This window comes from Serinus canaria, chromosome 9 (assembly GCF_022539315.1).
Source record: "Serinus canaria isolate serCan28SL12 chromosome 9, serCan2020, whole genome shotgun sequence".
Taxonomy (NCBI): domain Eukaryota; kingdom Metazoa; phylum Chordata; class Aves; order Passeriformes; family Fringillidae; genus Serinus; species Serinus canaria.
In genome coordinates, this window is record NC_066323.1 from 9,575,137 (window position 1) to 9,597,148 (window position 22,012).

Below are 22,012 nucleotides of genomic sequence, written 5' to 3' on the forward strand. Positions count from 1 at the left end.
TGCAGCATTCTCCAATGCTCTTGCTTCAATTCTGTCCTGTTGCTGCTGTTCTTTGCCATCAGAAAATCCTTTCCCAGGGGCTCACACCCCAGATCTACAGAGGAAGCAAAATAGTGCTGTTTCACATTAGTAGATGCCTCTAGATTTGACAGCATCAAACTCCACAGGGTTCTTCACTGCATGCTAGTAAACTTTTGTTTTTCCACTGCACTTTTTACTTCATGTCTCTTCTGGATGCTTCTTTTGAAGAGCAGGGGATGGCTTAAAGTTGTGCAGAACAGCTCTGAAGCAGCAGCACTGGGTGTATCTGTGGGAAGTGAGATGACCTTGGGGAACTTGGCTCATGTTTTGCTGAAAGATCAAGCTCTTACCTATTCCTGATAAAACATGACAGTGCTAGAGAAGACTGGTCCAGCAATCCAGGAGAAAACAAAACAAAGGAAAAATTAAGGACTACACTGGGATTTCAGTGTCCAATTTAATTTCAGTGCAAGGAGGAAGCAGAGATTATTGATTACAAGAAACAGCTCTGTTATTCCAAGCTACATATAAAACCATGGCTGGCCTCTTACCAAGCACCCCAGAATTTGAAGAGAGACCAAACATGTTAAGGTCTCTGCAGAACAAGCCACAATCCAGAACATCACAGATACCCAAACTTACAGAACACTGTTGCATAACTTGTGTTTAAAACAGTAGTAAGGCTCTAAAGCAGCCTGGCCTTTGTGATCAGGCTCAGGGAAGCAACTGCAACATCCATACTGAAGGAAGGGTGAGGAAGGGAAGATGAGGGAAAAGACAATGTGGGTGATACAAAGGAAGTGTTCTACCACTCATAAGCCAGAGGATTAACAACTGGCTTCTACCACATGACTGTTATTTGCTCCTTACAGTTTAAAATCCATGGCAGCCAGCCATGCTCCCACAGCTGTGCACATCCCTGCTGAAAGAGGTCCAAGTGGCAGATTAGTGATCCCCAAAAATACTGTTTACCATACTGGTTCTGGCTTCAAGAGAAACACAACCTCTGTCAAGCCCTTTGGACAGCGTGACAAAAGACCATCAAGACAAAAGCTGGAAAGAAGCTGCAGCCTGTTCCTACTCCAGGGCCACCACGTGCTCTGGAAGCATCACAGTGTGCAGAGCTTGTGGCAGCACTTGATGATTTTCTTCCTTGCATGTGCTGCTCCCCAAGCCTCACATCCTGCTCTGGTGACCTCCTGGCAGCACTGCTGACAGGGTTCTGAGCTGTCCTCTGTTCCCAGCACCACAGGATACAGGCAACTCAGCCCAGCAGCTCCACCCAGAAACAGTGGGCATCAGAGGCAAACCCTGGCAGAAAAGCTCCATAGCTACATGACAGCAAGGCCAGTTTCTCCAGTGCTGGCTGCAGGACAGGGTGCACTGACCTGCTCTGCTCAGCCATGAGGAGGGCAAGTCCCCTTGGGGAGCCACAGGCCACAAAGCTCAGTGTGTATCACAGGCACAACAGCAGGCACAACTTGGACCATGGACTCACACGAGCATATGTATTTAAATAACCTTAAAAAGCTGCAACACTCTCTGATGCTCCTTCCTCATCCTGCCTCATGGAGCAGAGTGAGCAGGCATGGATTCGTGCATGTACTGCACAAGCCAGGTAACTGTCACACAGAACTGGGGCCCTTCATCTGTCCAGCTGCACACACTGACATCAGCAGCAAACTGGCTGCTTTGCCCTTAGAGCAGCGACTTCATGGCACCAGTGCGAAGGACTCTTCCAGCCCCTACAGCACAGCAACTGAAACACAGACAAACACACACAGAGCACAGTGCTGAGGGACTGTTTGGACAGACACTAAAATGTGGAACAAACCACAGATTGGAACAAGGAACTTCTCAAAAGACTAGACACATTCATTTCCTACCTGGGCTCTCACACACCCAAGGAAATGTAAAACAGCAAATGCCCTGAAGCAAAGATTCATTCTCTTCTCTCAAACAGCAACTGAGGGCTCAATTTTAGCTCAGGATTTAGCAGTCTTGTTAAGATTAGATGGAAGGCCTTTCCCCTGCAGCCCCTCTACAGTTTGGAGCTGTGAATGCTGTGCACTTTACAGGGTGTGCCACTCTACAGTGCCGCAAGTCCTTCCCAGGTGTAACTCCTGCGTGCCAAGCTGGTGCCCCTGCCCAGCACGTCCTCACTGCAACACGCTGGGAAGCTCAGTTAAGAGGCATGAGAGCACTACAGGGTCTGCTGGATAGATTCCTATCAGCTCCAGCCCAGCAGGGATGTCTCTATTTCCTAGAAGCCTCATTACACCACTGCTTTGTGCATGCTCTCGAGGTCATGCTGGTTGAGGAACTGAGGGGTCTTTCGTTTGGCAGTGGCACAGATACTGCCTGGGGGTGGGGGGTAAGACAGAGGAGCTGAAGGAAAGAAGAGACAGATGGGTCTTCCCACTCTCCCTCTTGCCTGGAGGTTTAACAAGGGAAAAGAAACCAAAACAAAAGCCACGCTTGAGTGCTATTCCTTGCCCTTTTAACAAATATTTTCTTAAAATATAAAAACCATCTTCACCCTGGAAACCGCTAGAACGTAAACAATAAAAAGGGGATTTGGGGAGAAGGGAGAGGAGGTTTGAATGTGCTTCCAGGCAGCAGCCCTAACTATGAGCAACGGGGGCCTCCAAGGCCCTGTGCTCACCCATCAGCCCTGTTCCTATGGCTCTCTTGCTCATTTAGAGTTCCCCAGTGGGTCTGGACTTAAGATTCAGCGATCAGCAGTCCTTAGCAAATCCTAGCAGGTAGGTTAATCCTCTTCATCCTCACTGATGTCATAGGTGACTGAAGACTCGTTCCTGGAGCGGTTGGCAGGGGAGGAAGGAGGAGTCTTGGTGGAAAAGGGCCAGCGGAAGGAGGGAGATGGGGAACGGTCGTGTGTGGGGCTGCTGCTGGGACTCTGCTTTGGGCTGATGGCCTGCAGCATCCGGCCCTTGCCCTCCTTCAGCATGTGTTTCTGGTGAGGGAAGCAGGACGACAGTTAGCATGGGTTACACACTCATGGAGAAGGACACTCCTTACAGCCTGTGCAGCATTTTGAGTTGTGCTCCTTCAGAACTTCATGCTATTTAAGAGCAGAAAAAGGCCCAGCATCCCTCTGGGTTTTGGAAACTGCACATAGTGTAATCACCACTCATTTTCAAGCACTTCTAACATGAAGTACCTGTGATATTCACCCAACAGTGCAGGAAAGCCTGGCATAAACAATTAGACTCAGACTCATCTTAGGCCAATGACAAAGTGACCCCCATCCTCTTGGCAGCTCAGTGGTCAGCAGGGCACAAACTGGAGTTTACAGGCCAGCTCATGGGACAGGGGAATTTTTTCACTCTACAATGTAACTGGCATTATCTTGTTGGCAATGGTGAGTACTCCCTGAAAATAGGCTGGCCAAGCCTGGGACAACTTGTCTGGAGACTGGCAGCACACTGAACACTGCAACAAACACCAAACCTTTCCTCTGCAGACTCTGTAGAAACCCTACAATGTCTGTTAACGTCTCCAAAATTCCCTTTCCCCTTTTCCCAGAGCAACTCCTTACCAGTGCACCTTCTGGGCCAAACATCTCCAAGAAATTGCCGATGAACTCCCGGGACTTCTCTTCCCACTTCTGAATGAGATCAATACTCTTCTCTTCCACTTTCTGGACAAATTCCTTTGACTTCTCCTCTACATCCTTCACCCTCTTTTTCACTTTATCCACACGTTCCTGGAGGTGATATTTTTTCTCCTGCACAGAGAGTGGTGGATCAGAATACAGCTCACCAGATTTGAGTAGAGATCATCTCTGCTCTGTGTTACTACACTGAACTGCTACTTGAGACTCAGCATCTCCATTAGTCTGGTGACACCCCTCCTTCACTTCCATGACACCTCTTTCCGAGACTACATGGCAGACACAGTGGGGCTGTGAGACACTCTGTGGCAGGCACTGGCACAGTACACAAAGCAAGACTAAAGCCAGAGATAAGCACTATCTAACAGGAGTGCATGGAAGGGGGAAATATTTATACAGCACACAGATTAGATTCAAGTGACTTGCTGTAGGTCTTTGCATATCACAACAGCACCAGTCTTTCTGCTGGGTGTTTTTAAACAGAGGCAGAGTTATGTGCCAAAGAGAGGCCAAGCAGCCGTTACCTCTCCTGTTTCATTGTTGTTCACAGGCACAATATCTGAGTGATAAAAAAAAAATGTTTATGACTTTACTTCCAACATCAAAAATGTCTTCTGCCGTGTATTCTTTCTGAGGGCTAGAGCTGCACAGCACAGAATCAGGGCATACCCTTCTGTCCTACCCAAGCACTGCTGCTCCTGTAGCTCCAGAAATAGAACAGTACAGTGGAAACAGCATCAGATTTATCCTAACAAATGACTCTACGCTAAGGAGGTGGGTAGGGGAAGAGGACAGAGATGAGACAGCAGCTCCTATCAAGAACAAGTCACTCTTCATTCAAAAAAACACACATTTTGCCACACACCTCCTCTCCCGCTCTTTCAATAGGTTAGACATCATCAAGACATCTCTGACAAGACAGCAGCATTAGCAACCCCTCATTTCCTCTGAGTGGGTCCCTGAGGCCATTTCAGAGGTGAAGTCTAATTTTTACTCCAAGGATGCTGGTTTGGTGCCAACACTTAGCTCTGCAGACAGGCCTTTCACTGGCATATGGCAGGACTGTGCTATCACTAGACAAGACTCCCTTCACACTTAGCAAGATTCTGGCTCCTGCAGCGTGGGGTGAGACCCACTTCAACTCACGTTTATGAAGCTGACGTTGAGCTCCTTGGCCGTGTAGCCCCGCTGCAGGTTCCGCCTGGCATAGACGTCGTAGTCCCGCACGATGCGTGTGATGATGTCAGATGTGGAGATGCCCTCGGTCCTCTGGGTTGGTGCAAACATGCCTAAAGTTGGGGAAAAGGACCCAGGACAGCTCGAACAAGACACATGGCCAAAAGCTGCTGCCACCTCTGTCAGGAAACAACTTCTGTCAAGAGCTCACTTGCTAGCTGTTCCCACATCTTTGTCCTTAAATGTACAATACCAGAGCCATCCTTTCTGGGATGCCTAAGTAAGACCAAAACATGTCAAAACCCTGTCAAAATACCAGGTATTCTAATGAAAAGGTTTTCACTTCAGCTGGTTTGTATACTGATTGCATACAGAATAGTGTGGGGACAAGGACAGGAAAAGGGGTCCTACATTTTACTGGATAGAAATATAACACTCAGATGGCTGAGTTTGGATAGATATAAAAAAGCTGGATCCCTAGTGAATTTAACAGCAAACAGCTAGAGGTGTCCCTCTGCTAAGTTCATGAGACTTCCCATTTGTGAGAATCTCTAAGCCAAACTGTATATGTTTTCAAGAGGTTGCTTTTAATTCAATCAAAATAACTAGACTGAAAATAGGAATTAATGCTGGACCATTCTTGGGCTGGGACATGGAACAGTCCTAGTGTTATGAAGCAGGGTCCAGAGCTGCTTCTTCCTGCCACCAGAGGCTCCTGGCCAGATCAGAGGGGCATAATCTTGTATTACAGAGGTACAAGAGAAACTACAGAAGATTTTCGATAAGGAGCCCTGGACAATTTGAGGGGGACCCACCTGCTTCTTTTATATGCTTATAGACATCATCACTGCCAGCAGAAGAGTAGGGGATGTCATCATGTGCAACAAAGTCGATCTGAAAATGAAAAAAGCTAGTCAACATTTTATCTGGAACGTGCAGATCTCCAGCTGCTGTCGAAAGATGCTAACTTTCGGCTCAACACCTCCACTCAGGGGTATGAGAGAGAACAGCAGGACGTTCCCTCTGTTACAACACAACACAGAGCAGTCCCAAGTGCTCAGTGGCAATTGCCTGTGAATTGTGAGCACATGACAGAGGGGAAACAAAAGGCTGGGAATACTGTCACAGCTGCTTTAAGCTCCACAGAGAAATGGCTTGTTAACGACAACAACAGTAAACTAAGCAAGCTTCCCCTGGAGACTCCTTCACCTCCCAAAGCTGTTCAACAAATGTTAAGAGATTCCTTTCACTCTATCTCACCAGCTGATAAAAGGCTTTCAAGACAGCTTGTCTGGTCTCCTGGGCAAGGAAGCTGATGAATATCTAAGTTGCTCCCACAGTAAGCAGGGAGTTGGACCAGACATAGCGCAGAAATCACTTCCAACCCATGTAATCCTCTCTCTACTGCATTTCACACCTATCTGTAACCAGCACCAACCTCTCCTGAAATAGCGAGAACCTTTTCCATTATGTCACAATCTCTACGTTATTTTAACATTACATGCCAGCTCAGCAAATGCTTCTACACTCCTAAGAAACCCACTCAATTCCCATAACCCAGTTCATTCTATATTTAAGAGCTTCAACAGAAACAGTTTGCTCAGGCAGAGGTCACCCCCAAAGACGAATTCTTGCTATAAACAGAGAGAGGCTAATTGAAATTCCAAACAGATCAGATGTCACAAATTACCCTGTGCTCTGCCAGGAACTCGGGTGTGAGGGTCCAGGGTGCATTTCTCACCACCTCGTCCACATAGCGACAGTGCTGCACAGCATCATAGCGCTCGTTTTCGTTCATTACCGTGAAACCCTTGAAGTTGTGGGTCAGCTCATCACTGCAGACTGGAGAAACAGGCAGAGAACACAGTCTGAGGCACTTACCCCAATGATTTACAATAAAAGGACCTTGCCCACACTCTGCTGAACCTGACAATGCCAGCAGCTGACAGAGGCTGGTGTTTCAAACCCAGCTCTTCCAGCCACAAAACACCAGGAACAGGGAGCGCTGCAGGACACTAAACTCCTGAGCAATTCTGGGCAGGCTGCTTGGAGAATTTCTGCCCAAGCTGGGGACCCACACCCCAAGCCTTTAAAGTCTTCAGAGCTTTCAACACTTATCAAGAAAACCAGCTAACACAGAAGACCACTTTTCTATAAGAAATGGCACCTGGGGGGCCTGCTGCTCAGAAATCCACGTTTAAAGCAATGAATGTCTCAGGCTTGGAATCTGAAAAAACTTATTGCCTGAACTTCAGATTTCATAAAATGCCATCCCACAGTCTAGTTCTTGCAAAGTTTACATTAAAACAAAGGGGGAGTTCACAGGAAATCAAGCTTAATTATTATGTTCTATGAGAAAGTAAATTAACAACTCTTCATAATCTGCAATGTAAAATACTGAGGAAGGAGTTCTATTTGATTATCAGACTCAAAAGTAAACAAGGCATTACCAGTCTCACTGGTATTGGATTTATTTATACATTCTAGACAAACAGATGATAAGGAGTGGGGGAGACTGCTCCCTGCTTGGAGCTAATGTTCTCCTGGGATGAGGCCTCTTGTCTCAGGCCTGGTGCAAGTTCATTGCCCTTCTCCTCACCAGTCTCCCAGAGGCACAGAATGTCAGTTACACTCCTTGCTACTTTAACATGTCAATAGTTTGACCTGAAGTTATTTTCCTGATTGTTGTAGTGTTTATGTACATGGAGATGTCTTTCAGCCTTTAAGATTTTGAAGTTCAGGACAGTTTGTAGGTTGGAGCAACTGTTTCAGCTCTCCTCCCTCCCTTCCCCTTCCAGACACTACTGCAGCACACAAGAAGTGCAGGCACACCGCTCTTAGAATGCTCTCAGCAATGACTGAAACTGTGATAAGAAAACAAACCACCCAAAGATGTTACAATCGTTCTATGGCAGGGTCAGAATTTCACTTTGCTTCACAAAGACAATGGGAGTTGAGAAAACTAGTTAAAGGTATTTTCAGTTCTCATACTTCAGCATCATTATGCAGCCTGAGCAGGGGTCAGCTCCTGACAGACAACACACACAGCCTGATGTGTTCTCAGCATGGGTGGAGGGACAAGCAGAGGTGTGCCACGGCAGAGGCCCATGTACTGCAGCAGCCAGAAAAGGGGTATCTTTTTTCCTGTTATATTCTTGAAGGAGCCTGGCTGAAACACCTTTGCTAGATCCCTTCAGGCACTCAGCAGGACATTCCTGGCATCATCTAAAGACTTATGACCTAACAGACAAAATGGGAACTTCTGTTTGGAGAAGGAAGGCCTAACTAACTTCCAGGTGTCCAGGCACATGCCCAAGAAACCACTGTGATCTCCATGCTCCCAGTGGAATCTGTTTGGCACTAAGCAGTCTCCAGCAGGAGACTGGAGCTGAGGAGGGACTTGCAGGGCAATACAGGTGAACAAAGCAGCCATGGGAAGGACTCATACTTTAGCTGTCTCATTTATGAGTCAAAAGTAGATGCTCAACTATACCTAATATATTTTGATACTCAGATGTGCAACTCACCTGTACCTGTCACAGAACAGAGGGGTCAAATTAAAACAGCACAATCAAAAATATTTTCCTTAAGTACTCATTTGGTACAGGATATCTTTCTGCAGACATATCCAGCCCTCAACATTTTGCAATAAGACTCCAGCAACATTTGGGACAAGTGTCTGCAGCGAGAGTCACTGAAAAACCCCAGTATGCACAACTACAGACAGAGCTAAACTGTACTCCTGCAACAGCCAAAGTCAACAAGGTCACTCCTTACCTCCAACAATGAGGTATGTGTTTGGGAAGAGGTTCTTTGCTTGCATCAAGGCCCGGGCATGTCCAGAGTGGAACAAGTCAAATATTCCATCGGCATAAACTCTGACAGGGCGATCCACTGTGCCAAAGGAACAGAGACACAGCTGTGAATATGCCTTCCTGGAGAAGCAGCTGCTGCTCATACTCACATTGGAGGACCTTCTGAAAGTCATGGAGGTGCTACAAAATGCAGCACCATAATCAGGACAGAACAGTGAAGATAAAGCCTGGCTCTCTGCCTTCTCCTGTCGAAACAAATGCATCTGAGCACAGAGCTGAAAGACAGCCACATATAAAGGGAGACTGAAAGTCTACCATGGATCACCCAAACAAGGTGAAGGAGAGACCAAGGGAAAAGCAAACCCTGAACATTTCCCATCTATGGAAATCCAAATGCAGAATTAACTTTTTGCATAACAGTGAGATACCAGAGGGGAACTGGCCCAAATGTTTCACAGGTGTCTGATTTCCTCCTGCCTGCCAGGATGGCATCTCAAGACCTTTACAGCATGCCCCTCTGCAGCCTGCTGCCACAGTCTGGTTGAGGGACCAGCAGCATCAGCTCCCCAAGGAACATGCAGTGTATGGCTTTATTCAAAACCACAGCTGAACTACTCAAGGAAAAGCAGATAAAATTCTGCTGAATCACTGGCATTATCAGCTAAACCCATAGATTATAATATAACAATAACAATAACAATAATAATAATGAACAATGAAACTTCCCTCAGGCCACCTCTGCCAGGGGAAATTATAGCTCAGCTCTTCGAGGGCAGCACAGAGGTAAAGTGAGATAGTCTAGCACTGCCATGTTAATAGTGGGAGGCTTCTATCTTGGGACCACACAGGACCACAGTCCTCTTGCTGCTGATAATGAAAAGCCACAGTCTTTGCATGTGGCACACTTGGGAACAGCCTGCTGCTCTCTTGGCTCAGTTCAGTCAGACAGAATCAGGAGTGGTGAGCAGAGGCATATCAAAGCTGCAGAGAAGAGAGGGCAGAGAGAAGACTTAACAGGAAGCTGAAACCCCATAGGTCTGGGCAGAGCCCTGGAGGTACCCAGAGACAGAGACTGGGAGGCAGCAAGAAGAGGAGTTGATGCAAAGGTCAGGGTTGTTAAGTTCAAGCTAAGCAGAAGAATCAGTTTGAGGACAGCCTCTTAGAATAATTTTTAGTGGTTCTAAGACCTCAATCTGAAGATGCCAGAAGGCTCTGAAGAGCCAAGGAGATCTGTGACTGCAAAAGCTTTCTGTATGCCAGAAGAGGACCGGTCCTAGCAGACCTTTATGAACATTCATTCACATTCTGGAAACTGGCTGGGACATCCTTATCTTTCCTCTGAACCCACAGCAGCTACAGTTCCTGAGCACAGACACAAACAGCAACAAGGAAGTGTGCACTGTATTTCAGTCTTGGCAGGCAGGAGAGCCACCACTGTTGAATCAAGAGACCTTTGTGCAGACTCTGGAGATTTTCAGCTGAGAAATTAATGCAGACTGTTAAATACACTGGATTTTCAGAACCTCTGGCAGGAAACCACAGACAGGTCTCAATCTGAGCTGGTTCATCTCTCAGCAGTCAGGCAGATAGAAGTACAGCATTTTTATTGTCTCTGTAGCCACAACAGAGAGGCCAGGTAAGAAATAGCACTGTCTGCACACTCTGGCATCCTTCAGGAGTCAGTTGTGCCTCTGCCTCCTCTGTGGACTTGCAAAGAAAACAGAGTTTCTCCCAGCCTGGTTTAGAGAATAAACCTTGTTGAGGGCCTGGCCTGTGGTATTTAATGACACTGACTTTAATTCAAATCCAGGCTAGAATGGGACATTCTGGACAAGGATAAAAACTGGTTTTACTTGCCCGTTTCAAGTTTCAGAAAATACGACTTTTAAAAAATATGACTTTTAACGTGCTTAACTTTAAGCTACCTCAGACAAAGTAGTACAGAAAGTGTGGAGTTCTGTGGCTGTCAGTGGCTCAGCTAGAGTTTAAAATAAATATCTGTAATCTCCTTACACATAAAAACTTCAATTTCAGGTGTACTGACAGGCCAAATTTCCCATGGAAACAGTTATCTAATCACCAAAGCACTCACTCTGTCATTGGCTGTAAACCTGATAAAACACACAAGGTTGGTTTGGCCTCAGAGATTAACCAATCATACCCACATCCCCCAAACCCAACATTTATACAATTCCCTTTCAGTCTGTATTCTTACTTACAAGGGGTCCCTCTCATGGCTTCTTCATAGGTCACTCTGATGTATGGCTTGCTGTAGTCGATCTCCACCTCATCTGAGAACGGAGCTGGCTCCCGCAGTCCCTAAACAGCCAGGAGAGTTTCACTGTGACAGTGCAAAAGTGAGGGCAGTTTGTAGTGGCAGCACTGCCATCACAGTGTCCTAGTCACTGGGTGACTCACTGCCTCTGCATAATTCAGACACGTGTACTAAAAGAATAATTAGTAAAAAACCTCAAAACAGCCTTGCAGGCTGATTAGCCTGAGTTTACAGAAGAAGACAGAGACAAAACTAGAGTTTAGTGAACAGTATTTCTACTGCAGCAAGAAAATCAGAGGGTCAGAGCTGCAGCTGCTAAACTCAGATTTCTGACAAACAGCAGTTCACAGCAGCACAAGCCAAGCTCCAAATCTCACTGTCATAGCTCCAGCTGTGCCCACTCTGGCAAGGCCATCACTCTGCTGTGCTGAGTGCTTGTGCTGTGATGTACAAACTGTAACAGCTCCTTGATTTGAGTATATGAACAAGCAAAAGAGCAATACCAACTGTAGCACTAACTCTGTGAGCATGTCTGTGTTGTCACCATTTCTGAGCCATAGAAGTGAGAGACTCACCTTGATCTGTGTCAGAATAACTCCAACTGCTGCAAGAAAACCCCTCCAGCCTGCTAGCTTGACAATAGCAGTACATTTAATCAACAGCTGAAGTGCAGCCATCATTTCTGGTCTGCTCTGAATGGAAATGAAACATCTGCCCTTCCCAGTACAAAACAAACAGCTGAATTTCCTTCTAGCTGGAAGGTGTAGGGCTGCAATGGACATCTTGTTCCCAAGTCAGAACACTAGGAAACAAGCTTGCAAATCATTACAATAATTCCTTCAAGCTGAAAAGGCTAATCTGCAGTTTCCTCTCTGGCTTCCTGTCCCACTGCAGAATCCTGGCAACGTCCAGCAGCACTGTGACCAGAAAAACCGCTGCCATTCTGGCTAGTGTCAATCCTTATCAGAGTGCTTATAGTGAAATGCACAGGAAAACAACCACTGACCGCAACATTCAAACAAGCTGCTACTGCTGAACATCTCCTTTAAGTTACTGATTTCACACAGCACCTCCTCTCCCAGGATCCTTACTGTCAGATAAGGCCTGCAGATCTCTCCTCTCATCACTGCCATTAAGTCTAGGACCTCCCTATAAAACCAGATTCTTGGCAATTTAGTTGAAATTAGGAATAAAAGCACAAAAAAGCCCTATCAAAATTATCAGAGGAACACAGAGACATGTCCTCAAAAGGTCCTGCTAGAATTTTGCCCTTCCCCTGCAGGGCCAGTGAGGGTCAAAACTCAGCCTGATGTGCACAATACAACAGGCTTATGTGTCAGCAGGTTTGTTACCACCATCTGCTGCTGAGCCCTGGTGCTTCAGGGGAACATTCTGCCAACAGCTGTTTAGCTGGGAGTGGAAAAGGCTTCAAGGTAATCTCACAGTTAGGCAACACTATTACTCCTGCTATAATAAATAAAACTTTTGCAAAAAGAAGAAAAAAATAAATCTTTCACCAGGAGAACTGTATTTGCCCTGTGGCTAAAAAACAGGCAGGAAGCTTAGAAAGTGGCTGGATATTACATGTCTTGTGCTGTTTGCCAATGCTTTATTTCTAACAGAGAACAGACAGCAACTTGAAGAGCAAGTGACTCCCACAGAATAATAAATAACCTGCACACTTCTTTTTCCTTACTGAAATACATGCGATCTTTAGAGAGGGACCGGGCGTGTTTTGGCAACAGTGAAGGACATAAATGTTTTGTGGGATAAGTCACACAACAGCTCAAGCCTCCATTCCCAGTGCCTGCCTCTCCAGCTCTCACTGCTGGTGCTGCTCTTACTTCATCACCACTGTCAATGCTCTGTGACAGGGCTGAAGCCCTCCTGAAGAGCAAAATGTTGTCATGGAGGAGGAAAGTTGCAACACATCACCACATTTTGCCAAGGACCATGACCCTGGTATGACGTGGCAGGGATGGTGGCTGGCTTTTGACAGTGATAAGAAAAGAACAACTAGAGCACACGTGATGCACAGGACAGCTCCAGGAAGAGGGCAGAGAAGAACTATAAAAAGCCAACTGTCGCAATCTTGTGGCAAGGACAAGTTAAAGACAGCCCTTTTCAGTAGCATTAACTGGATCAGACCCCCTTCAGAAAAGATCCCACTGGCTTTATCTAGTTAAAGCCTTCCCAAGGTTGACCTAGAAAAGAAATCCTTTTGGTTGTTTGCTGTGTTTTTGTTTTTTTTTTCTGGGCACTCCCAAAGTACCAGCAACACAAATGTGGTCTCTCTCCAGACCAAGAAAATCGAATGAACAGTGATCTTCCCCATGTGTCAGAGCGTGGATTCAACAGATCACTTCTGCAGGTGCTTACAGGCTTCAGACCCTCCTGCAGCTGTTATGTGCTTCCCCTGGGTACTTCTCCCTCCCAGTGGGTCACTTAAAAGCCACCTGTGAGAAATGCCTGCTTCTCTATGGCTATCTAAATGCGTGCCTCTTTGGCTCAGCTTAAGTGACAAGCTGGACACACCACAAAAGCAGCTTAGCAATGCTTGCCTCAGACCTAATTTAAGCCCACGCTCTAAGTATGTTGTTAGTATGAACAAAGCAAGATTCCAAACTGGATTTGCAAGAAGGAGAGCTACTGTCATTTGCTTCTTATCCCCTGCCCCCTACCTTGTTTTCTCTGTCCACAGATAAACCACCACCTGTATCTTTCTGCTGTTACAGCTCAGTGTCCTCATCTCACAGGCTCCCAAAATTCTTATCTCTGCTTACTTACGAGTGAGCGTCGGGACATTTTTGGAGGGATTCCATCCAGCTCTGTTGCCCCATTAGGGCCTGATCCATCTTTTCTTCTCTTTCGGGAATTCAGTCTGGATGAGGTCGGTGGCTCCATCATGCCAAACACGTCCAGAAAGAACTGGAACAAAATGAAGGAGAGGGAAAAAAGAAAAAAAAAAAGAAAAGAGATATTTCTCAGTTCTTCCAAAACAGAATCAGTCAACAGCAGGCACAGGGTACAGAAGGTCAGTGCAAAGACACAGCCACCTCACAAGGGGCTTAGCCAGTTGTATTTGGCATCAGCTGCCAAGGCTTGACAAACAGTGCCTGGTGGGAATACTGAATCATTTAATGCAACTCAGAGCTGTTCTGCAGAGAGAAGTGTGCAGCAGTCAGCTGGCTGGAGTGACACTGAAACAAGAGTTGCAATGCAAATTATAAATCATTACTACAAGGTTAATAATGCTATTTTCACATCTAAAAGGCAACCTAAGGATTATGGCATGCCCAGTTCACATTTAGCCCCTGTCCAGCTCTCATTTGGATTCTTTACCCTTTACACCCCCAAGGGCAGCTGGCGGGTGTGCAGTGTACAGTCCTTCTTCCTTCTCTTCCCTGTACAGTCCCGAAGAGAGGAAGGAAGGTCAATGCAGAAGGATGAAGGCAAGGGAAGGGCTCGTAACTTAATTGACTTTAAACAGGCTTGCTGTTTGCTTTGCTGTTTGTGTAAGACCAAGCTGCAGCTCCTCAGTGGGGACAGCCCACCTTGGGACAGCTGCCACGGTGTTCCCCTCTTGTCCCTTGTCCCCACCGCAGTGGTGACTCAGCAGATGGTGAAGCAGCTGCTGACACCACATTAGGCCACACTTCTGGCACTTTATGTACTAGCTTGCAATTAGTGGTGGTTCAGCTGAACTGAATCTCTGATGAACAGACATGCCACCAATTTGGGACAGAAATGGTGACAGTTATAAAGAAGGAAGTTATCTCTGCTTTGGGCTGGAGTCACTGTACCTTTCCAGAAGGGCCTGTAGTATTAGTAACTCCTGCTTCACACAGCTGAAGCAAAAAAGGGGATTTATAGGAAGGTATGGCAATGAATATTCCCTTTCCAGCTGCTGCAGGAGTTAGAAATGGGTGCTAGATTTGCAAAAACTAAAAACCAGCATTATCTCTCGTTGACTTGAAGCGTGCACCTCTCCAGTGCAGCACGTGGCACTTCTGGCCTGGAGAGCAGCATGACCCCTCCACCCAGCAACGATCCTTAAGGATCCTAAGGTGCGTACTTCGACTCCATGATAATAAGAGTGGTGTGGAATTTAAAACGTCGCCCCACCCACATAAAGTGGGTGTGCTGGAATGTTAGGTGGGGCAAGTGCAACGTGTGACAAAGGGCAGACACCCCTCTGAATACCACCTTTTTCCGCAGTAGAGGGGCTCTGCTGAGTGTTCTACTTGGGATGAGCTATGTGAGGAGCTGTGACTGCCCTCAAAAGGCCACTGGCAAAGCTCTGCTGTTTGGCAGCCAAGAAGGGTGTGTTTTGTGAAAGAGCTGCTAAATAGCAGATTTAGTGATTGGACTTACTCAAGCACACATGACTCAAAGTTAAGGAATGCTCCAAAGTAACAAGTCAAATGCAGTTTAACGAGATGTAAATATCTCTCCCTCCCCACTGAGCATCAGCATGATGATATCTTATGGACAGTTTTAGGGTCAGACACAGCTGAACTGGTTTGGGGCTACATATATATAAATATCCCTGGCTGCACTGCTAGACCTACCACAATGTACTAAGTACAGGGAAAGAGAATCTTAGGTCAGTAGGGAGCCAAAAAAATATTGTGGAGAAGATAAAAGTGACAGTGAAGAGCAGCCACAAGGACATTCCAGAACGGCATGAGCCATCCAGCACTCACTGTGAGTCAAGCTTGCCGTTTCCCCCATTCCTGTAATTAAATTACTATTTCCTGAGAACAAACATATGGGAGAGTGGAAACATAACCTCAGGCAAAAAAGTTTGGAACCGTCAGGTCCAAGTCTTCAAACATTTAAGCAAGCATTTGACTTTGAGGTGAGATCCATGCTATAAATGCAGCAGCTTTCAGAGTGCTGTGTGAAAACACAGGGTTTGACTCGAGTCATTCTTACATTTTGCAAGGTGTCATCTTGCAAGCACACTGTGCGTCAGTCATTTACCACCTGGTCCTAGCAGAAACCATGAAGTTCAAAAAAAGCAGCAAATGTCTGTCTCTGGTTCAAGTAACCCCAGAATTCATGAAAACACTGGGGGGAAACAGCAGCCGATTTTCTTGTTATTTAGTTAAAATAATTTCACTGTGCTTCAAGTCACCTGTTGGTCTCTCATCACTTTCTTTCCCTGACTTGGGAGAGAATTAAAAGGTCTGTTAATGTGCTGAATGCAGACATTCTGAACCACTGCCCAGCAAAACATCAAAAGCAGAGGCTTTGGTGCCGAAGCACAGACACAGCAGCCCCCCACACAACCAGATGAGGCTCTTCCCCCATCAGTTACCAGACTTCACTGCACACAAGTACAGTCTCTGCTGAATTATCACCAGCCCCTTGCTGCTGGGTGCAGATCTCATGGCTAGGCAAAGAACTGCAGGTTACAGTACAGGGCAGCACTGTCCCAGCTCAGGAGAAAACTCCAACAGCTTCTTCCACCTCCTCCCACACCCAACCATCCACCCTAACTTTTCCATTTCTCAGGGTATACATAGTCAGTTAAACGATGGCAAAAAACAAGTGAATGGATTCCAACATGAGAGATTCTATTATTCGCTGTGCAATAAATCAGCAGCAGTGGTGAGACAGCATCAGCCACCCAGCAGCAGCTCTACCCAATGTACCAAGTGAGAAACCAGCTTCAAGAGTGGGATAAATATGCTCTGTTTGCTCTGACCTGACAGATGAGATGTTGCTGAAGTAGCCTCTGCAGTGTCCGGACACTTCATGAGTGACACAGCTCTGTTAAATACTCAAATTAACTCAGAAATGAAACAATAATTTTACCACTATTCAGAACTTTAAAACCTCTGTCCTGTGGATGGTGCATTTCTGGGAAGTCCTCCCATCACCAGGCTTGGCTTCACAAAAAACAGGGAATACACCACACCTTACTGCAATAAACCTACTAATCTTAGAATGCTTCATTTTGACTCAAGTGACTAAAATAGCATCCCAAACAATTATTTACCAACAGTGGGATCCAGCATCTGTAGCTGAGTTTAACACATGAGGACACAGCTTTGCTTCCCCAAATGCATAAAACACTGCCTGTTCTAAAATTAATTACATTTGCAGCAGATGGGGAAGAGGAAATAGAAGATAACTCTCAAAGCTCATTCTGAACACTCCAAGATAGAAACCAAGCATAACCAGAAGAAAAAGCTTGCTGTAAAATATTAACATTGTTCTATTTTAAGGTGTCACCCTCCTGCATTATTGAGTTCATGGCTGAATACAAGATACTGCTCCAAAGAAGCAAAGCTGGAAGTGCTCTGTCTGGAAAAGCCATGGGTGTATCACAATCCCTGCACCACTTTATAAAACACTCAGGGCTTTTCTTCTTCAACTTATTTCTTTGGTGTGTCCTGTATCAAAGAAGGGCCTTGCATCACCTGCCAGCTAACTCTTCAAGATAAAGAGAGACCTGCATGGGCTCTGCAAGGAGCAGTTGACTGCCAGATGGGAAAAGAGTTGCTTTTCCTGTCAGGGAATCATGAATCCCACTGAAACACAGCCATTTCTGGGAGGGGAAAGAGGACATTGATTACTAGAAAGGAAAACAAAATATAGGCAGGGAAGGAATTTAAAACTTCTCCCTTGGTGTCAGTTAACTACACAATCATCAGAGCTGGAATTTAACCACAACACCAAGGCTGACACCTCTGGCAGGTGGAAGAGGTCAGAATAGGCCCAGCAGATCTTCCTGCTTAGCCTAAGCTTTACCTCACTGTCTGCTTCTTTATGGACAGTGCTGCCATTTTTCAGTCTTGGTGGTGTCAGAGAACTCCAGCATCACACTGCACTGGAGAAGCAGGTCAGATCATTCTACACCCTAAGCACACTGATGGCATAAGGACCTGGCCCATCTGCCTTTTTTTTAGTGTCCTGAAGAACTTCTTGGAGAATATTAACTGCAAACCTACATCAGCAGCAGGATTTCTTCTGCCAGTTCTGCTGCTTTTCGCTTGCAGATTCACCTGTGAAGCAAAAGAAATGCTGTTACTTAAACTGAAAATGAGCTTGCTGCAACAACTCAGTAAATGCTCCAGCCCAAGGCTGCTGCAATTCCTACCGGGGACACAAAGCCCAAGACTGGCAGCTGGACCAGGGAGGCCCTGGGATACCCACAGCTCCCTGGGTGGCACCGCCTGCTCCAAGGCTGTCCTATCGTCCCTCTGAACTTGGGAGGCGTTGACACAGTCAGATGTGACTGTCATGTGCTGCTTTGCCTACAAGATCATTGCACTTTACAGGAACAAGATATTTCTCTTCTGCTGACTCATCTGCAGGCAACACTACTAAACTTTGCACTCTGCCAGCTGTCTGCAGAGAATTGCCTTAACACATGGACAGCATGTAAGCAGGAGCCTTAGGGAAAAGGCAGAAGTCCTGTCACTTCAGATAGGTTCCTTGCCAGGCTATAAAGTACCAAAGCAGCTCTACATTCCTTGGCATTCCTTGACCATAGATTGAAGAGAATCCTTTTCTCCCTGTTCTCCCTTATCTGCAATACCCAGTCTCCAATTAACCTTACTAGTGTGTATCCTCATGGAGATCTGTGGAGACACAGAGACCTGGGAGAGGTTAATGACAGAAGACTCATCATGGATCTCTCTTCTATCAGCGCTTAAAAAACTTGCCCAATCTCCAAGGCAACTTCATGCCTGGCCCAGGCTTGCCAGGCCCAGCTCTGTCCCAGTCTCCAGACACAGAGCATCTGCCTGGGAACAGAGTGCTGCTGGCTATGACCCAGCCTGCTCGCCTCCAGACAGACCATGACGCTCCCCGCAGTCAGCATCTACTCTACCTGGATGGGCAAGCCCTTGAGCCCCTTAAAAAGGTTACTGCAGGATCTGGTACAGTCCTGCCCACTTGTAAAACACAGGCTGCTTCAGCTACTTTGGGTCAAGTTCAACAAAAGCAGCTGTCCCACAGTGTGTTAAAAGCCACAGGAACATATAAAAGGGATTCCTGTCTAGCCAGTGCCACACATTGGTCCAACAGCATCCACACTTTTGCTATACCTGCTAAAACAACCCCCCAGGCCTTGGATCCCCTGCTGGTCCAGGCAGGCTGATAACATTCTCTCAAGCAGATGCTCTGGTACCCATGTCCTGCAGTTGACGGAAAGATGCTGCTTCTCACAAAGTCCCAAATGTCTGAAGATAACTCTGCCTAACCACAACTGAAAACAGTTCAGTGCAGTCACCTAGATAGTGTTGCTAAGTAATACACATGAAAAAGAGAAACTGCTGTCAAGACCTCTGTGAATTCATAGCCCTTCTGGGTACACCATAACCTCCAGGCACTAAGTGTCTCAACATGCGACAGCCTCTGCTGGGTGAGTGAAGCAGCAGAAACAGGGTTTATGCAGAATAACAGAAAAAATACTGTCAAGGACAATAAAGTGTGAGAATAGGTGGCTATTCTGACCTGACTTCTGCACTGTTTTGTTTTTAGGGATTAGCAACAGAGCTTCTTGAGACTGGAGGTGTAAACTTCTTTTGCAGGTTTACACACCAATACCAGTTCCCTACTGGAACAGTTATTGATTGTGGCTCCTAGTACAGTGATTTCAAGAGTGTTACAATACAGACCTCACAGCGAAAAACTTCAAAATCAGGAATTTTAATAATTGTGTATATACAGCAAACTTCTTTGGGAAATAATGCATGGGTATTTATTATCTAAATTTCAAAATCATATACAGTGACTGTCCTCAGATCCTGGGGTCCTGCAGATGGAAACTCAGCATTACCTGTTTCTGACCACCCCAGCCTTTGCCAGGGTTCTGGTGCAGCAGCATGACAGGGTGGGGACAGAGAGAAGGCCACCTGCAGCATCCTGCGCCTCCCTCCTCAGCGAGTGGGGACTACAGAGGAGTATCGCAGCTCTCAGAATTCCTGAGGTCTTTAAGTCCCATTACAAAAACATTAATCAGTACAGCCAGGACTCCGGTGGACACAAAAAGCGGGTTAGAGAGGATGTGTGCCTACGCAGCAGCTGGGTCACACCTTCCTCCACCGCAGCCAGGGCCACCTCCTCAGTGTCCTCCCTAGGCCCTGACTGTGTCCCCTGGGTGAGGGGATGTCCCCCGGAGCCGCCGCGCTCCAGGCGCTGAGGGTGCACTACAGAAGTTTCCCAGTGATCCGCCTCTACCTTCTCTCAGCTGCCAGTCCTGCCATCTCGGAGGATCACGCCCGAGCCCCCTTGGCCTCTGCCCAAGCCCCCACAATGGGGACGCAGCGCATCACGACCAGCCCAGCAGACACTGCCCTCTCGCCCAAAGTCAGCGCGCCACGTCCCGACCTGCCAGCACGGCCCGAGGCCCCCGGCCTGTGCCCCGGGCACCACGCTGGGAGAAGGGCCCGGGGTGGGACCCCTGACCGGCTCCGCAGGGGGAGCGAGCGGTGCCCTCATGTGCGGCCAGTCTAAACCCACTCCACAGCCCCCGCTGCAGTGACAGGCACGGCTCCGCTCCCCGTCCCCTGCACCCCCAGCCCCCTCGGTGACAGCCCCCCGCTCCCGCCGGACGCCCCCGTACCAGCGCGCCACCGCCGCTCCGCAGCCCAGCCCGTTGAGTCCGGCCCCGCCGCCGGTCCCGGCCCCGCCCCGCTCCCGCCGACGCCAGCGGGGCGCGGGCGGAGCCGCTGCGTGTCCGCCCGGAAGCACGGGAAGAGACCGGCCCGCCGCGGGGAAGCAGCGTCCCGGGAATCCGCGCTTGGAACCTCCGTTCCGGTTCGCGACGGTCCTGCCCCGCGGCTCTGCACGTCACAGAATGTCCTGAGCTGGAAGGGACCCACAAGGATCACCGAGTCCAGCTCCTGGCCCTGAACAGCACCATCCCCAAGAGTCACACCGAGTGCCTGAGAGCATTGTCCAAACGCTTTTTGAGCTCTGCCAGGCTTGGTGCCATAACCACTTCCCTGGGGAGCCTGGTCAGTGCCCAAACACGCTCTGTGGAAAGAACCTTTTCCTGATAGCCAACCTACACCCCAGGACACAGCTTCAGGCTATGCCCATGGGTTCTGTCACTGGTCACCACAGAGAAGAGATCAGTGTCTGCCCCTCTGTTTCCCGTCATGAGGAGGGGAGCCCGATGAAGTATTTTCTCCGTTCATCCAGTGTATGGATGTATCCGGTGTAAATTCCGGAGGCACTGGAAGGAGGGAGCTGCCCTGCTTGTCCGCACGGATGTGCAGTGCTTCAGCAGCTTCTCCAGAGGAAATACAGCATCCCTTACCTGTCCCACACCACAGCCAAGGGCAGTGAGGCTGAGTGATTACAGACTCAAATCTGCTCACCAGCTTTGTGCAACACCATTGTGAAGAAGCCATAAAACACCTCCAAAATGGAACAAGTGCAAGGTTAAACAGCCATGGCTTTATAAAAGCTTCAAAACGAGTCTAAAGTCATATGTACCAGCTCCTGGAAAAAGTTGTGTGGAGGGTTTTGCTGCTCCCCAAAAGTCACATTCCCAGGTCGTGCACAAACAGAGCAGCACTGTCACATCTCTCTGCAGGTTCCTTTGTGGGTGACAGCCACCGGCAGCAACAAAGCAGTCAGTGAAGACACCCTTCATTTCCCACCAGAGGAAAAGGAGAGGAAGACTCATAACCAAAATATTTCAAACTAACATAACAGAGATGCAGCAGTGTGCTGCCTCCAGCACTGTAACTGAAAGAGGGATTGTAGAAGATGCATTATAATTTTTTACTTCCCCGGTTTCCAAGAGCTGCATGGGATGGGTGTGTTCTGCTGTAACAGTTGGTGAGGGTGGGATGCAGGGTTCACCTCACCCCACTTTGGCACTCAGAAAGCCGTTCATCCCACTGGAATGGTTCAGCTGTGCCTGCCCTGTCAGCAGAGAGAGAACAGGCACCACCACAGAGCCTCCCATCTTCCAGTGGGCATGCTAAGATGTACTCTCTTGGCACCCACTGTCTCAGGAACCCACCTGGTCCTCCAGCTTTTGGGGAGATGAGATTTAGCAGTCTTCTGCAGATCTACTGCAGCCTTTCCGAGGCTGGAGTCCTAGCAAAGTTGGTC

General features: G+C 47.5%; 1 protein-coding gene across 3 annotated transcripts; it reads right to left on the reverse strand.

Annotated features, from left to right (window-relative positions):
- Positions 1-459: 459 nt before the first annotated feature.
- PCYT1A (phosphate cytidylyltransferase 1A, choline) lies at positions 460-20,618 on the reverse strand. 3 transcript variants are annotated; one of them, XM_050978201.1, is made up of 11 exons: positions 20,508-20,587; positions 17,887-17,940; positions 16,638-16,702; positions 13,712-13,852; positions 10,869-10,968; positions 8,612-8,728; positions 6,525-6,676; positions 5,650-5,728; positions 4,805-4,947; positions 3,584-3,772; positions 460-2,998 (listed from the first exon to the last, which is right to left on the reverse strand). In XM_050978201.1, the coding sequence occupies exons 4-11, from the start codon at positions 13,829-13,831 to the stop codon at positions 2,792-2,794; spliced, it is 1,107 nt and encodes a 368-aa protein (XP_050834158.1). In that variant the 5' UTR covers positions 13,832-13,852; positions 16,638-16,702; positions 17,887-17,940; positions 20,508-20,587; the 3' UTR covers positions 460-2,791. The 3 variants fall into 3 exon arrangements, with proteins under 3 accessions (XP_050834158.1, XP_050834156.1, XP_050834157.1); XM_050978199.1 differs by lacking the exon at positions 16,638-16,702 and having other exon boundaries at positions 20,508-20,581; XM_050978200.1 differs by lacking the exons at positions 16,638-16,702; positions 17,887-17,940 and having other exon boundaries at positions 20,508-20,618.
- Positions 20,619-22,012: the final 1,394 nt, after the last annotated feature.

Excerpts from the sequence above, each read along its gene's own strand:
- PCYT1A (XM_050978200.1), bottom strand. The coding sequence starts at position 13,831 with ATGATGGAGCCACCGACCTCATCCAGACTGAATTCCCGAAAGAGAAGA. Across the intron at positions 8,729-10,868 it reads AGCCATGAGAGGGACCCCTT|TGGATCGCCCTGTCAGAGTT; the intron begins GTAAGTAAGAAT and ends CCTTTGGCACAG. Across the intron at positions 4,948-5,649 it reads TAAGCATATAAAAGAAGCAG|GCATGTTTGCACCAACCCAG; the intron begins GTGGGTCCCCCT and ends CCCCAACTTTAG.